This window comes from Myotis myotis, unplaced genomic scaffold (assembly GCF_014108235.1).
Source record: "Myotis myotis isolate mMyoMyo1 unplaced genomic scaffold, mMyoMyo1.p scaffold_m19_p_6, whole genome shotgun sequence".
In the NCBI taxonomy this organism is placed as follows: domain Eukaryota; kingdom Metazoa; phylum Chordata; class Mammalia; order Chiroptera; family Vespertilionidae; genus Myotis; species Myotis myotis.
Window position 1 is genome coordinate 6,923,689 of NW_023416368.1, and position 13,627 is coordinate 6,937,315.

General features: G+C 50.9%; 1 protein-coding gene across 2 annotated transcripts in view; it reads right to left on the minus strand.

Moving 5' to 3' along the window:
* The window catches only part of DOCK2 (dedicator of cytokinesis 2), a 374,655-nt gene that overhangs the window by 49,047 nt on the left and 311,981 nt on the right, over positions 1-13,627 (minus strand). For both annotated transcript variants that reach the window (XM_036312510.1, XM_036312509.1), the window contains exons 33-34: positions 3,070-3,218; positions 419-504 (exon numbers count right to left, since the gene is read on the minus strand). In XM_036312510.1, the coding sequence (XP_036168403.1) occupies positions 419-504; positions 3,070-3,218 (235 nt within the window). The remainder of the gene's footprint in view (positions 1-418; positions 505-3,069; positions 3,219-13,627) is intronic.

Here is a 13,627-nt window from a genome sequence, read left to right on the forward strand (position 1 = left end):
CCTTGGACAAGAGACTTCCTGAACCTCAGGGCCCCCTCTGTGAAGTCGGGACCAAAGAGTAAACTCGCCTAAACGAGCCAATGCAGGCAGGGCGCTGAGCATGGCATCCGAGCACTGCATGTGTGCGGACGTGATGCTCGTGATCAATATCTGTCATCGATTGAAAAGGAAGACAGGAGAACAGCGAGAATCATTCCACAGCCAAGATCATGAAGATGAACGTGTGGGTAGACTAGTTCCCTCTTCCCAACAGCAAAGTTTCTTTCTGTCTCTCCCATTCGATCACCATCAAAGCAGCGGCCACGCCAGCGAGGGGTGTGAGGTTTCTCCCCACACGGGAATTTCCTCCGTGACCCTGAGCCTCCAGGCTGGCCTCCGGGGGAGGACAGAGCCCTGCAGCCCTGGGCACTGAACTCACATGGACTCCAGCAGCTGCATGTACTGCTCGTCCCCTCGGCCGCCTTCCACCTCGTGGTCCAGCTTGAGGATGATTTCGTTTTCAAACTGAAGAAGGCAGAGACGAAAATCAACAATCACATCGTTGGGAGGATGGATGTTGAAATTAGTTCATTATTTTAACCAAAAGGTTAGTGAGGACCCATCACCTCCCAGGTTTAGGGCTGGACCTGGGAGTGCAGAATGAAACAGGATATTACGTGTGCCTTTTGGGAGTTCCCAGAGAGTGAAGAGAGAAGGTAGATGGTAAGGGCTGTAGCACAGAGAGGGCGAGAGAGAGAGAGAGAGAGAGAAGGGGAAAGGGAGAGAGAGAACAGAGAGTCAGGGGCGGCGCCCTCCTGATTAGAGATGTCAACTGTGCTGAGACTGGGGCAGGAGTGGGCTCTGAGGTCAGGCCGTCTGGCTTTGCCTCCTCCATTCCCTCCACCACTGGAGGAAAAGGAGTAGGTCTTTCTAATCCTCAGTCATAGTTTGAACCAGTGCTCAGCAAACATTCTCTGCAAAGGGCCAGAGAGTAAATAGTTCAGGCTTTGCTGGTTGGTCTGCCCCACCTATTCACCTCAGCTGTTGTGGCCCAAAAGCAGCCTTAAATGGTCCGTACAGATAGGGATGGCTGGATTCCATAAACCCTGGATTCCATGAACCATGGTTTATAAAGCAGACAGATCTGCCCTGTGGGGCCACAGCGTGTCATCCCCTGTAAATACAATTGGGGCACTATAGCCCGGGCGGTTAGGGGGCAGGGAGACGGCATGTGCAAAGCCTCGGGAGCGCAGGGCCAGGTGTGCACCGGGCCGGCCTCTGTCCTCTGGTGATGATGGCTGAGGTTATTGTTACGCCTGCTGAGAGGTCCTGGAAAGCAACTTTGCGGAGAAAAGCAGCATTTTTCTTGTCTGAGTTGCTCAGTGGTGGATGCTGGCACGATTCCTCAGGAGATGAACTCTCCTTTGGAGCAGAGGTGCTGATGGGTAAATAAGCACTTGACTGGGGGTCACAGAAGCGCCTGCTGGGAGGGAAATTACAGGGTGCCGGGGGCGGGTGGTGCGGAGCCGGGTGACAAGGCCTTCTGGATTTCAGACCCCAGTTCTGGGGTTCATCCTGGATCCAGCCATTGGGACTGCTTGGGGCTCGTGGGGGCCTTGCCTCCGCCCTTTCCTGGGCCACTTCCTCTGAATCAAACAGCCATGCCAGGGCTGCTCATCCCACAGCTGAGCAACCACCAAGCGCAGCAGCTGCTGTCCACCGGGAAGCTGCCCCATTAGTCAGCCTGATTGTCCTGTCTCTTTTGATAAGAGAGGAATGAAGAGAAGCAATTGGGGAACATGCTTAGAATGAGCACACGCCCGGAATGAGGAGCCCAAGGCTGACCCCGTGCATGGAGAACAGGGGGGTGCCTGTCATGGGGCTATCACAGTAAGGAAATCCTTTAGGGCAGGAAAATCACTTTGCAGGCCAGCCTCTGAGACACGAGGCCACCAAGCACCTGTCCGGGCCTAACCCCGAAAGGCCTGGAGCTCGTCCCTCTTCAGGACCATCGCACACCTGTCCCAGGCCACCTCCTGAGCCAGCTGGTGCCCACACCTTTGAGGGGACGTGTGAAGGGCACAGGGCATGAGAAAAGGCTGGAGAGCTTGACTGAGGTCGGGCAAGGAGGCCGCTGAATGCTGGCTGAGGGTTAGAGAACCAATGAGCCGGGGTGGGGGTGGGGGGTCAGATGCCTGAGGGACTTTAGGAAAAACTGTTTGGAATCTGCTGCCCTTTAAGTACCCATTTTAAGAAAAATTATCTGGGGGCAAGACATGGTATAGAATGAGGCAGAAATTCTGGGGAGAAGGGGAGGAGCCCAGTTGGGGGTAAATGCAGGAGAGAAGGTGGGGCAGGGAGGACAGGAGGGTGATACCTGAGGGCACCACCAAGGCAGCCTTGCCGGGCCTGTGAGTCAGCCTCCCTACACTGGGTGAGCCTCCTGTGGAAGTAGGTGTGTACCCCACTGTCAGAAGCTTCTAGAGTGGCTGGGCCCAGAACGTGGTCCCCGTCCTTCACGTTTGGCAGGATTGTCACTGAAAACACTGGCCCCGTGACCTGGCCTTACACAGCTGCTCACTCCCTGCTTGCTGGGGAAGCCACCCATTCCAAGGGGGTCCATGGGTGCCCCCTGAGCGACAGGCCTCTGACCCCATCAGCCTTTGGTGCATGGCTGAGGGCGACACCAGGCAGGGTCTCTCTTTCTAGAATCTACAGATCTTCCGAGTCATCCTGGAAGAGGAAGCGCCAGACAGAGGCAGGCAGGTGTGAGATGGGCACGGGGAGGGGAGCCTTTGGGTACACCTTGGGGAACACTAAGGCAGGGAAGCAGGATTCTCACACGATTGAGAAAGGGACTCAGCGCATGCACAGCAAGAAAACACATTTTAATCTTGGCCTCGGGCAGGAGAGCGTGATAAAATACAGACCAAATCCGACCTGCCAGCTCATTCCGGGCGCGGAGCGCTGTCCCCACTGTGCCTCCCGTCAGGCCTGGGATGGAGCCGGGCAGATGGAAGGAGGGAGCATGATGAGGAAATGCGCGGGGGATTAGGAAGGCTGGCTGAGTCTCCAGCCTCGTTTTTTTACCTTTTTGAAATCCCCACTCTTTTGATATTCACACAGCATCATGTCGAAGAAGATGGGGATGGTGGCTTTGCGGAGCTCGGCCTCGGGGATGAGTGTCATTTCTAGGATAGGGCCGACCATGCCCGGGATGAAGCAGATCTTGTTCTGGCCTGGAAGAGAAGAGGGGCAGGACACGTCAAACAGGCGGCGTGATGGGCGTCCTCCTTCAGACCGCGCCTGGGGGAACAGGAAAGCGAAGGAGCACGCTGAAAACAATACTTCACGCTCGTACCGCTGTTTCCCCGGAGCCAGGCATTGTTCTGAGCACTTTACATACATTAACTCCTGCAGGAGACGCATGCATCATCCCCACGAGCTCGTTATTAAGGGCGATAACAGCGGGGTGGAAAGCATGCCACCGTTTACAAGGGTTTTCACCTGCGTCGATCTTCGCAAACAGGGCCCGGACGGAGCATGTTAGCGACAGTAAATCACAGGGGCATGGAAAGTATGCCCGCCTGCAACAAGCCGTGTTTCTGAGATTTGGAAAACATGTTTTTATCAAGTGTTTCATGAAACAAGAAAAGGAAAAATTGCTAAGAACCGGCTGTCATAATGCAGTCGGTGGAAGGGTCTGGGTTAAAGTGTTGCTTTAGGGCCAGAGGAGCCGCAGCTTCTCATTTCTGCCTCATTTTTGGCCACTCCTGAGCCCCTCCCCTCGCCCTTGGCATCCTAGCCACGCTGACCTATTGCAGTTCCACAAACTCACCTCGCTTCCTCCACTGCCAGGCCTGTGCACACCTTGCTCCTTGGCTGATAATATTTTCCCTGCTGCACCCCAACACCCCACCTTGTTACCACCTGGCTTCCCCTGGGTGGGTCCCACGGGATGGATGTGCTGAGCACAGCCCCCGCCACATGCCCAGCCACCCCCGGCTGGTCAGACACACCTGCACTGGGTCCTTGTGTTCTGTCTTCTCACCCAAGTTTGCAACGATGTCATTTCTTTGGGGAATCATTTTTTAAAATGTATTTTTATTGATTTCAGAGAGGAAGGGAGAGGGAGATAGAGATAGAAACATCAATGATGAGAATCATTGATTGGCTGACTCCTGCATGTCCCACACTGGGAATCAAGCCTGCAACTTGGGCATGTACCCTGACTGGTAATTGAACAGTGACCTCTGGTTCATAGGTTGATGCTCAACCACTGAGCCATGCCAGACGGGCTGTGGAATCATTTGACAAATGTCTGCCGCCCCCACTAAGAGTTTTGTGATAGTAATAACCATGTCTGTTCTCACCATTATATCATTGGCAGTGAGCACAAGACATCTATAATAATAAAAGCATAATATGCTAATTAGACCAGACATCCTTCTGGACGTGTGTCCGGGAATGTCCTTCTGGATGAAGCCGGGGCTGCAGCCGAGGGATGGAGGCAGCCACAGCTGCAAGGGATGGATCCAGGCAGCAGCTGTGGCTGTGAAGGCCTACTCTTGCAGGAATTTTGTGCATCGGGCCTCTAGTAGCAGATATTCAATTAATGCCCATTGAAGAAGGAAATACAATTGTCGAACTCCTGCACTCTCTAGCTCTTGATTTATATATGCATCTTATAAAAATGCAATAGCAATGCCCCCCTGTAGAGAAGACCATGTGAAAATGTGTGTGTGTACTGAGCACAGCACCCGGAAGAATCAGTGCCCAGGCAGTGTGGCCCAGTGGCTAAGGGCACTGCTTTCGCAGGTAGGTTGCCTGACTCTGTTCACTGACTCCACCGTCAACCCGCTATGTGATATTGGCCAAGTTATCTCATCTCATGGGGCCTCAGTGTCCTCATCTGTAACATGGGAGAAGAGTAGTATTTATTTCATAGGGTTGTTGTAAAGAGTAAATGAATTATTAGGTAGCAAGTGTCCAGGACAGTGCTTGGCACGTGGCACACTTTATATAGTGTACGCTGCTGTGGTGATGTTTGGCCAAAATGAACTAAGAAGGGCAGCCTTGCTGAGCAGAACTGAGCCCAGTCCTCAGCACACACATTGGACTGGCAGAGAGGGGAAGGCAGATGGGCCCTTGGGGACCCCAGGACACCCCAGGGAGCGAGGGCAAGCACATCTAAGCCAGCCTATCGCTGATACTGACACCCCGAGTTTCATCAGCAGCTTCCTCTTTCTCCCCCTGAGGTTCAGAGCCAAGAGCTATTCTCCCCACTGTCAGGACTAACACAGGTGGTCTCCCCCTGGGGCAGAGAGCTCCCAGGCACAGAGGCTCAGGTAGTATGGCATGGAGCCTGGCGCTGTGGCTTTCAATGAAAGCTGAAAAAAGGAGACAAGAGGGAAGGCAGCAAAAAAAAAATGCATTTCCATTCTGCCTAAATGGGGCTTAATGTCAAAGTATTTCCCCAGAATTCAGATAAAAAAATCATCATCCTAGGGATCTATCCAGTTAGTGAGAATGAAATGGTGAAGTCAGGCAGAGAGTGAGTGAAAGATAAAGACACTTTCCCAGGATATCAGCTTCATTATATGATGCATTTGGATTATACTCGAGCCTCAAGTCCTTGTTTTTGACCAAATAGGAAAAAAAATATCTTACTTTCTTGCAGCTTTATAGTAATTGCTAATCTAGGTTTCTGATTTCGTCCTTCAAGATCCTTTAAACCCACAGTGGGGTTTTAAAATTCAAAGTCGAGTGCGGTAATAAGTAAAAGGTAAATGGGAAACTGTCAGATAAACCACCACGGAATAGAGAAATTGCTTATGCAACAAAGGCCTTAGAATACCGGAGGGCACTGGGTATGAGAAGGATGTATTAAGGGGGTTTAAAATAAAGAGCAGGCATGCCATGGACCAGGGACTTCTTAGAGCTGCATTCTTTGCAGTCAGTTGATATTTAGAAGAATAGGAAGAAAGGAGAGAGGGAGATGCTGATCTCTGAACACGGTGTGATCTCAGTGGCCCCTACGATGCCCCATGGAGAAATTTTACTCGTTTACAACAGATACGGAATTTTAGCACAACAGGTTTTGTGTTTAGGCAACCCAACTATGTGCGTGTCTTCATATACATAGATGCACAGGTGTGTGTGCGCGAACACACACACACACACACACACACACACACACACACAAACACACAGAATACATTTGTGGCTAATGGAGTGCAAACTCATTTTTTAGGGAAAAAAATCCTCATTCAACAGACACCTGCTGCTATATTTGAAAAAGAAAAAAAGGAAGGGAATTGGTGAGAGGGTCTTTTTCATATAATGGAAGCGGAATCTCACTGGGACCAGACGCCAATTAGAAAAGGCTTTTTAAAATGCCAATAAGCCAGCGGGATAAATGTGAACGCCGAGCTGCGGAGGCTGGGGAAAGACACAGTGATGAGGCACAGGAGCTTCAGAGGTGGCTGGAAGGCAGGCCTGTGTCCTCCGGCCTCGGGGCAATCTCTGAGGTGGCCTCTTCTATCGCCCCTCTCAGGAGGAGATAGTGAGAATGAATGCCGAGGGTCTGAGGGCCCTGAGATGATCTTGCAAAATAGGAAGAAAGAAGGAAGGCTAAATGAAAGGGAGGGGAGGAGAGAGGGGGAGACCACCGGGACCTCGTGAGAATGGAGTTGGGCAAGTCACCGGCTGCATGAGGGATGGGACAGAAGGGACACTCCAGCTGAGAGTATAGGGCTCTCTGGTCCTGGCACAGCCTCGGAAATGAGCAGGAAGGAGGGCAACTAGGATCCCTGGATTTCCCAGTGCTGTGGCCTCCTGAGGACTCTGAAAGAAAGCTGGGCTGGTCAGCCAAGGTCACGCATTCAGCTCAAACTGGGAGGGAAGAACCCAGATCCCTGGTCCCTCAGCACTGCTTGGAGATGGTCAGTCAGCTCTCTCTCATCGCCCAGAACGTGCCCTGCCCAGGCCCTGCAGAAGCTGAGCCCCACAACCTGATGTCTGTTGAGTGAGGATTCTGCCCCTGCCTCTCCATGGCTGTGTGGGCTCTGTGGCTGTGTGGGCCCCATGGCTGTGTGGGCTCCTCCGTGGCTGTGTGGGCTCTGTGGCTGTGTGGGCCCCATGGCTGTGTGGACCCCATGGCTGTGTGGGCCCCATGGCTGTGTGGGCTCCCTGACTCTGTGGGCTCCCTGACTCTGTGGGCCCCATGGCTGTGTGGGCTCCGTGGCTGTGTGGGCCCCATGGCTGTGTGGCATGCCTGTGGGTTACCTTCCCTGAGCCTCTGTTATCTCATCTGTGAAATGCAGGTACTAATATTCCCTGCCTGGTAGAATTGTTGAGAAGCTTAAAAGACTTAATATAAACAAGGGCTTTGCATGGCGCCTGCTCGTTAGAGAGGCTCTGTAGTGTCCACACTGGCTGTGATGATGATCTTGGTGACTGTCAGTGCCGTGAGCTCAGCCTGTGCTGGGCTCTGGGAAAAGCATGAAAGACATGCGCCGGCCTCATGGAGCCGGCTGTGGCTTTTCATGAACTTCCAGGCCAGTCAGTTTCTTTGTTCCCCTCTGGGGTAAAGAGCTGGCCTGGGGAGAGGGTCAGGATAGATGTATCTTGCCTCCCATGGCTGACATTCACAACCCTGCAACCCCTCTCTATCCATCTAAATACTTTATAATCTGTCCCGAAAGGCAGGTGCAAAGCCTCAATCTGTCATGTTGAGCCACAGTTTACACCTTCCATGGTCTGCTGCTCTCAGCATGGGCCCTGCAGGCAATGCTCCCTCTCCCCTGCCTACGCTCCCTCCATTGACTCCCACTCCTCTGGCACACACTCACCCAACTTGGGCCCGCACACACACCCTCCTCTGTCCACCATGCTCTTCCATCCCTCTCCCTGACACCTTCCCCACTGTGAACCTACCCCCCACAGGGCCCCCCCCCACAGGTAAACCCTACTATTGTGTAAGGTCATTCTAGCCCATATGGAAGCCACCAGCCACATGTGTACTTTGAGTCCAAGTTGAGATGTGTTATAAGAATATAAAACCGACTAGATTTCAAAGAACGAGTACTAGGGATAAAAAGTTAATATCTCAATAATGTCTGTGTCAATTATATGTTAAAATAATAATACTACTTTGGGAAACAGGGTTAAATAAAATATATTATTAATATTAATTTCACTCTTTCTCTTTTACTTTTTAAAAATGTGGATACTAGAGCGTTTAAATTTAATCAGCTTAACAATAACCCACAACTGTCGGACCAACTTAGAGCGTTTAAATTTAGATGGTGGCTCACATTCTAGTTTCATGGGGTGGTGCTAGTCTGGAGCACAGGGCTCGCCTCTTCCTCAGGGAGGCCATCTTCGGCGCATTCACTGTGTGTGTGGGGGTGTCCTTTATAGACTCTCTGGTTGCCCCATGCTTCTGCTCTACAGTTATTTCCTATTTGCAACCATCATTCAATAGCTCTGCAATGAGTGTGTCACTATTCAGCATGACCATCATGAGTCCCTGAACCTCTCACCCATTTTCAGTAGTAGCCTGCACCACTGGCACAGTGCCTGGCATTTAGAGGCACGTGTGTTAGTTTCTTGTTGCTGCTGCTGTGAATCACCACACACTTAGTGGCTTAACACAACACAAATTTGTTACCCTATTAGAGGCCCGGTGCATGAAACTTGTGCATGGGTAGGGTCCCTAGGCCTGGCCGGCAATCAGGGCCAATTGGGGCCTTCCAGCTGCCAGCCAGGGGCCTTCCTTTGTTCTACACCAACTCCTGGTGGTCAGCGCATGTCATAGCAAGCGATCGAACACCCCATCTCTTGGTTGAACTCCCGAGGGGACACTTTGCATATTAGGCTTTTATATATACAGAATACTTCTGGAGAGCAGAAGTCAGAAATGAGTTTCACTAGGCTGAAATCAAAGTACAATCAGGGCTGAGTTCCTTCTGGAGGGTCTTAGGGAGGATCGGTTTCCTTCCGTTTTCCAGCTTCAGAGGCCACCTACATTCCTTGGCTTATGGCTCCTTCCTCCCTCTTCAAAGCTGGCAATGTAGCTTCTTAAAACCTCTCCTGCCCCCCAGCCTCCCTTTTTCACTTGTAAGAACTCTATAATTGCATTGGTTGTACCTTGATAGTCCAGGATACTCTCACAATTGGCAAGAACCTTAACCTAATCAGGCCTGAAAAATCCACTTTGCCACTTAAGGTTAATATATGCACAGGTTCTGGAGATTAGGGTGTGGACCTCTTTGGGGAGCTATTATTCTACATACCACAGTGCTCAGTTTTTGTTCATAAGTGAATAAATGAATGAATGGATGGATGGGTAGATAGATTGATAGATAGATAGATGCTTCTCTAATCCCATTTCCTATTTCTTCCCAGCAGCTTCTTCCCAACCCCAGGAAGCCATGCTTGCTCAGGCTGGTTGCTCTCCTGAAATGCCTGCCCTTTCCCCCTTTCTTTTGGTCCTGACATGGGCCACTTAGGGGTCTAACTCAAGAGTCCTTTATCCTGATAGAGTCCTTTCTCCCTCCTTATTGTCCTGACGTATCTCCCATTTGCCTGAACTCCTGAGCTTTGACCACATATTTCACCTTCAAGAACATACTCTTGGTTTGACCTTTAATTTTTAGTTTGTTCTACTTGTAGCTCTAGATGGTGGCTCTTCCTGGCGGGACAGGGACTGCACCTCATACTTCTCCAACTCTCCCTCCCTACCCTGGAGTTTAGGGCCACGCTGGGTGCTCTGTAGATGCTTAAAAAGTAATGACCCAGTTGCTCTCACAGCTCTGCCAGAAGCAACCTCCCACAAGTGAGGCCATGACACCAGCCGCTGGAGTTTGTTAACACAGTTGCCGGATGTTAATGTGGGGTGAATGTGGGGTGTTCAAGTGCAAAGTCATTTTGACAAAATGTGCATTACTTTACCCCAAGCAGAAACAAATGTTAGGATGCTACACTCTCAGGGAAAGTACATTGCATTTGGCATCTTCCCAGGAACCAAAACCACAAATGGCATTAACCCTTTAGTGGCAGGTCCCAGAGCAACATGTGGTCCTTCTCCCCATCAAGTCTTCCCTGCACCTACCATATCTCACAAAAGTAACACACACACACACACACACACACACACTTAGTCTAGACTTTCCCCTGAAGAATGTTAAATAATCTTCAAGCCTGAGATTATTGTTGCAATTAGCTATCTCCTAATCACAGGCTTGCTCAAATCTTTCCTGATGAGAAGAAGAAGAGGATGATACTGATGATCATGGTGATGATGCCCTGATTGCTTTGGGTATTAAAACAAAATTGAAAACTTAACATGCGTTATGATCTACTCATTATCAGGAGTCTCTGAAAAACATGGTAAATTTGCTATTTCACAGCCTTTGAAAATAATATGCATATTCTGAAATAAAATTCCTGTCAGAGCATTGGACTTGGGGGTCAAGGTTCTTTCTGCTCAGCTGAGTCAGTGATTTGTTGTTGACCTTGGGAATGTCCTTGTGCCTCTCTGGGCCTCAGTGACCTCCCCTGGAAAATCGGGGGTTGAATGAGAGGATGTGGCAGTGACGCAGGAATAGACGTCTGAGTACCGTGGCTAAATGGGTGGGCGCTGGTTTGGTGCTTCCTCCGGAGCTGCTCCTGCACCTTTATCACGGGACCTTGTCTTTGGGGCTTTGAGTGGACACTGCACATTCAGACGTCTTTGGGCAAAAGAACGAGTTGTGCTCATTGAATTTGTCCCACTCCCTTTTGTCTTAACTGGAAAAAAAATGCCTTCCTGAAGCCCCAGCAGGTGTGTTTCTGCTGATTCTCATCAGCCGGAGCTGGGTCACAGGGCGTCGCCTGCTAGAGGACATCATTAATCGAGCAAATTGCGATCCTGAAAGACTGGGGCTCAGGTAGCCAGGGAGAAGGGAGAGAAGCTATTGTGCAGGCACTCAGGGTTGGCTACAGACAGCTTCTGAGCTCCACCCTGTCTGGGCTTCTGCGGAATTGCACCTGGAAACCTGTCATTACCCAAGGCAGTGTTCTCACTGCACCCGCCCCCAGTGCCCACAGGGATTCGTCCTGGTTTGGATTAGCAGGTTCAGCTCATTAGCATGCGGGAGGAAGATGCTAATGCCAGGGTGGGGTGGGGTGGGCGTGGGTGTGGGCGTGGGGAGCCATCCATTCACCCCGCCTTTCTGTTCTCTTGTCCCCAAGGGAAATGGGCAGGGAGGAGCTGCCAGGTAACTAATGAGCAACAGGCAAACCCCTTCAGGCTGATGTATTTTCCTCTTCCTGGGAGGCCAGGCCAGGAGGGAAGGTGGGTGGCCTTGTCTGTAAAAGCAGCCTTTGCTCGTATCTTCAGCAGTGGACATCGGCGGCTTTGTCTGACCTCTCATAAGCGGGGAAACGTTTTATTTTGAGAAACTCTGCCTCCCTCGATGGATGTGGGTTTGGTGGGAGCAGCAATGGAGAGGCCAGCCAAGGAATGGAGTCCCCTGGAGACTGGATCCTTGGCAGAGATGCAGGAATGGAACATCCTGAAGGCAAAGTCACCACCTGCCCCATCCTTTGTAGCCTGGCTCTCCTCATCCTTCCCATAAGTAAGGATCCAGGCAGCCTCAGCCAGTGTCTGGTTCTTGCAACCCCCAAACCCTGACAAGTATGTCTTTCCATTGCATTATTCATCCTGCAGGGGTTCGCAAACAGCAAGGAGTCTGTTACACTTCAGGACAAATGCTCGGGCCAGCGTGCTTGTCCGTATCCCCTCTACTCCGCTCTGTGACCTTGGCCGCACCTCTCTCTCCCTCAGAGCCTCCGCTTCCTCACTGGGAAAATGCCGGGTTAGACCACAACTGTAGCTTCAAACTATTATCTGAAGTGTTTCCGGATTTCTCCCCAGGAAATCCGCAGGGGGCCACGTGGGGAGCTCAGGAGCCGCCTATTGTAAAGGCTGTGGGGCCGGACCCCACTTCAATGACAATAGCTCAGCTTCCATCCAATTTACATACTGAGCATGAAATATTTTTTATTGGTCCTGGGCTAAAAATAAACGTTTGAAAAATGCTGGACAATATGATCTCTAAAGGGCCCTTCCAGCTCTGATATTCTGTGATTCTAAGCAGGTGGAATATTTGGTAACATCTTTTCATTCATCAGCATAATTGGGAGCGCAGGAAAGCCTGCCAAAACACCCTCTATATCTAAATAAAATCTGTGTGTGCAAAACAACGACAATGAAGGACATTCAGGGAAGAGCAGGCTGTGTAGAGAGCTGCAGACGAACAAAGCGCAGGTCCGGGCTTTGCTATTCTGGCAACGCCAGGGGTGTGGGTCTGGGGAACGAAGCCCACCAGGGCTTTACCTAGTCTTTGCTGCTGTAGCAAAAATGCAAACTCGTATGCAAACCAAATCTGGGTCCCGTGTTTCCCTGGGCACATTCAAGGTTTTAAAGACTTTCAATTAGTTATCAATATTCAAACATTGGAAAATGCATTTTAAAATCCCGGTCCCTGGCTTCTTCTAACAAACTAGAAGCTGTGACAACATCAGCCTGGCATTCTAATGGGACAGCAATCAGCAGAGCCCAGCGGCGATGGCCCCTTCCGGCTGGTGCATCTGCTTCACTCTGCTCCCTGCCCAGCTGTGCCTCCCCATGCCCCTGACCCTGACTGAGCCCAGGTGCTGGCGGCGACCAGGTAGGCCTGCGCTTGTATTATGCTTTTGTGTGTGTGTGTGTGTGTGTGTGTGTGTGTGTGTTTTCCCTAACGCAGAATAATGGTAAATAAAACATAAAATAGTTCTTATATCCCTGTCCTTATCCAACATGGAGAAACAAAAGATAAATTGAGAAAGGCGTGCTCCTCTAAAAAAACAGGGCAGAGATGGTATTTCTTTATGACAGTGGTTTTCAAATAGGAGGAGTTTTGTGGGCGTGCACATGCACACACACACACACACACACAGACACACACACACACACACACACATGCACAGCCCAACACCCTCCCCGGGAAAATCTGGCAATGTCCAGAGACGTTGTGATTGTCACAACGAGGGTAAATGCTGTTGGGATCTAGTGGGTAGAGGTCAGGGATGCTATTGCATACCCTACAATGCAGAGGGCAGCCCCTACAACAAGGATTTCTCCAACCACAAATGCTGGCAGCACCCTGTTTTGTGGATTCCTGAGGGTTTACATCCCCTGCCCCTTCACTCTTTTACATCACCTGCCAGGCCCCTGCCCTTCAGGTCCTGGTGACCCAGGCCTGGCACTGATGATTAAGGAGCCAGGATGGGAAAATGATTTCTGTCCTGATGGGGCAAGGGTGAAAATAATGATGACCATTCTGACATAGGTGTGGCCTCCATGGGTTCATTCTCTCCATTCTTGCCCTTAGGAGCCTCTTACGCACCCTGGGAGAAGCAATTCCCCCAGCTCAGGCCCAGGGTCACTCAGTCCCCTTGTTTTGGGCCTCATAGCTTGTAAATGACAGGGCAAGGCCCAGGGCAGACATGCGACAGTGTGTTCTGGGCCCGGTTCCCAGCTCTCCCTTTCATCTTATGAGCCGATCCACAGCCCTCCTGTTCTCAGTGTGTGCTCTCAGCCCGAGTCCAATGCTGCCAG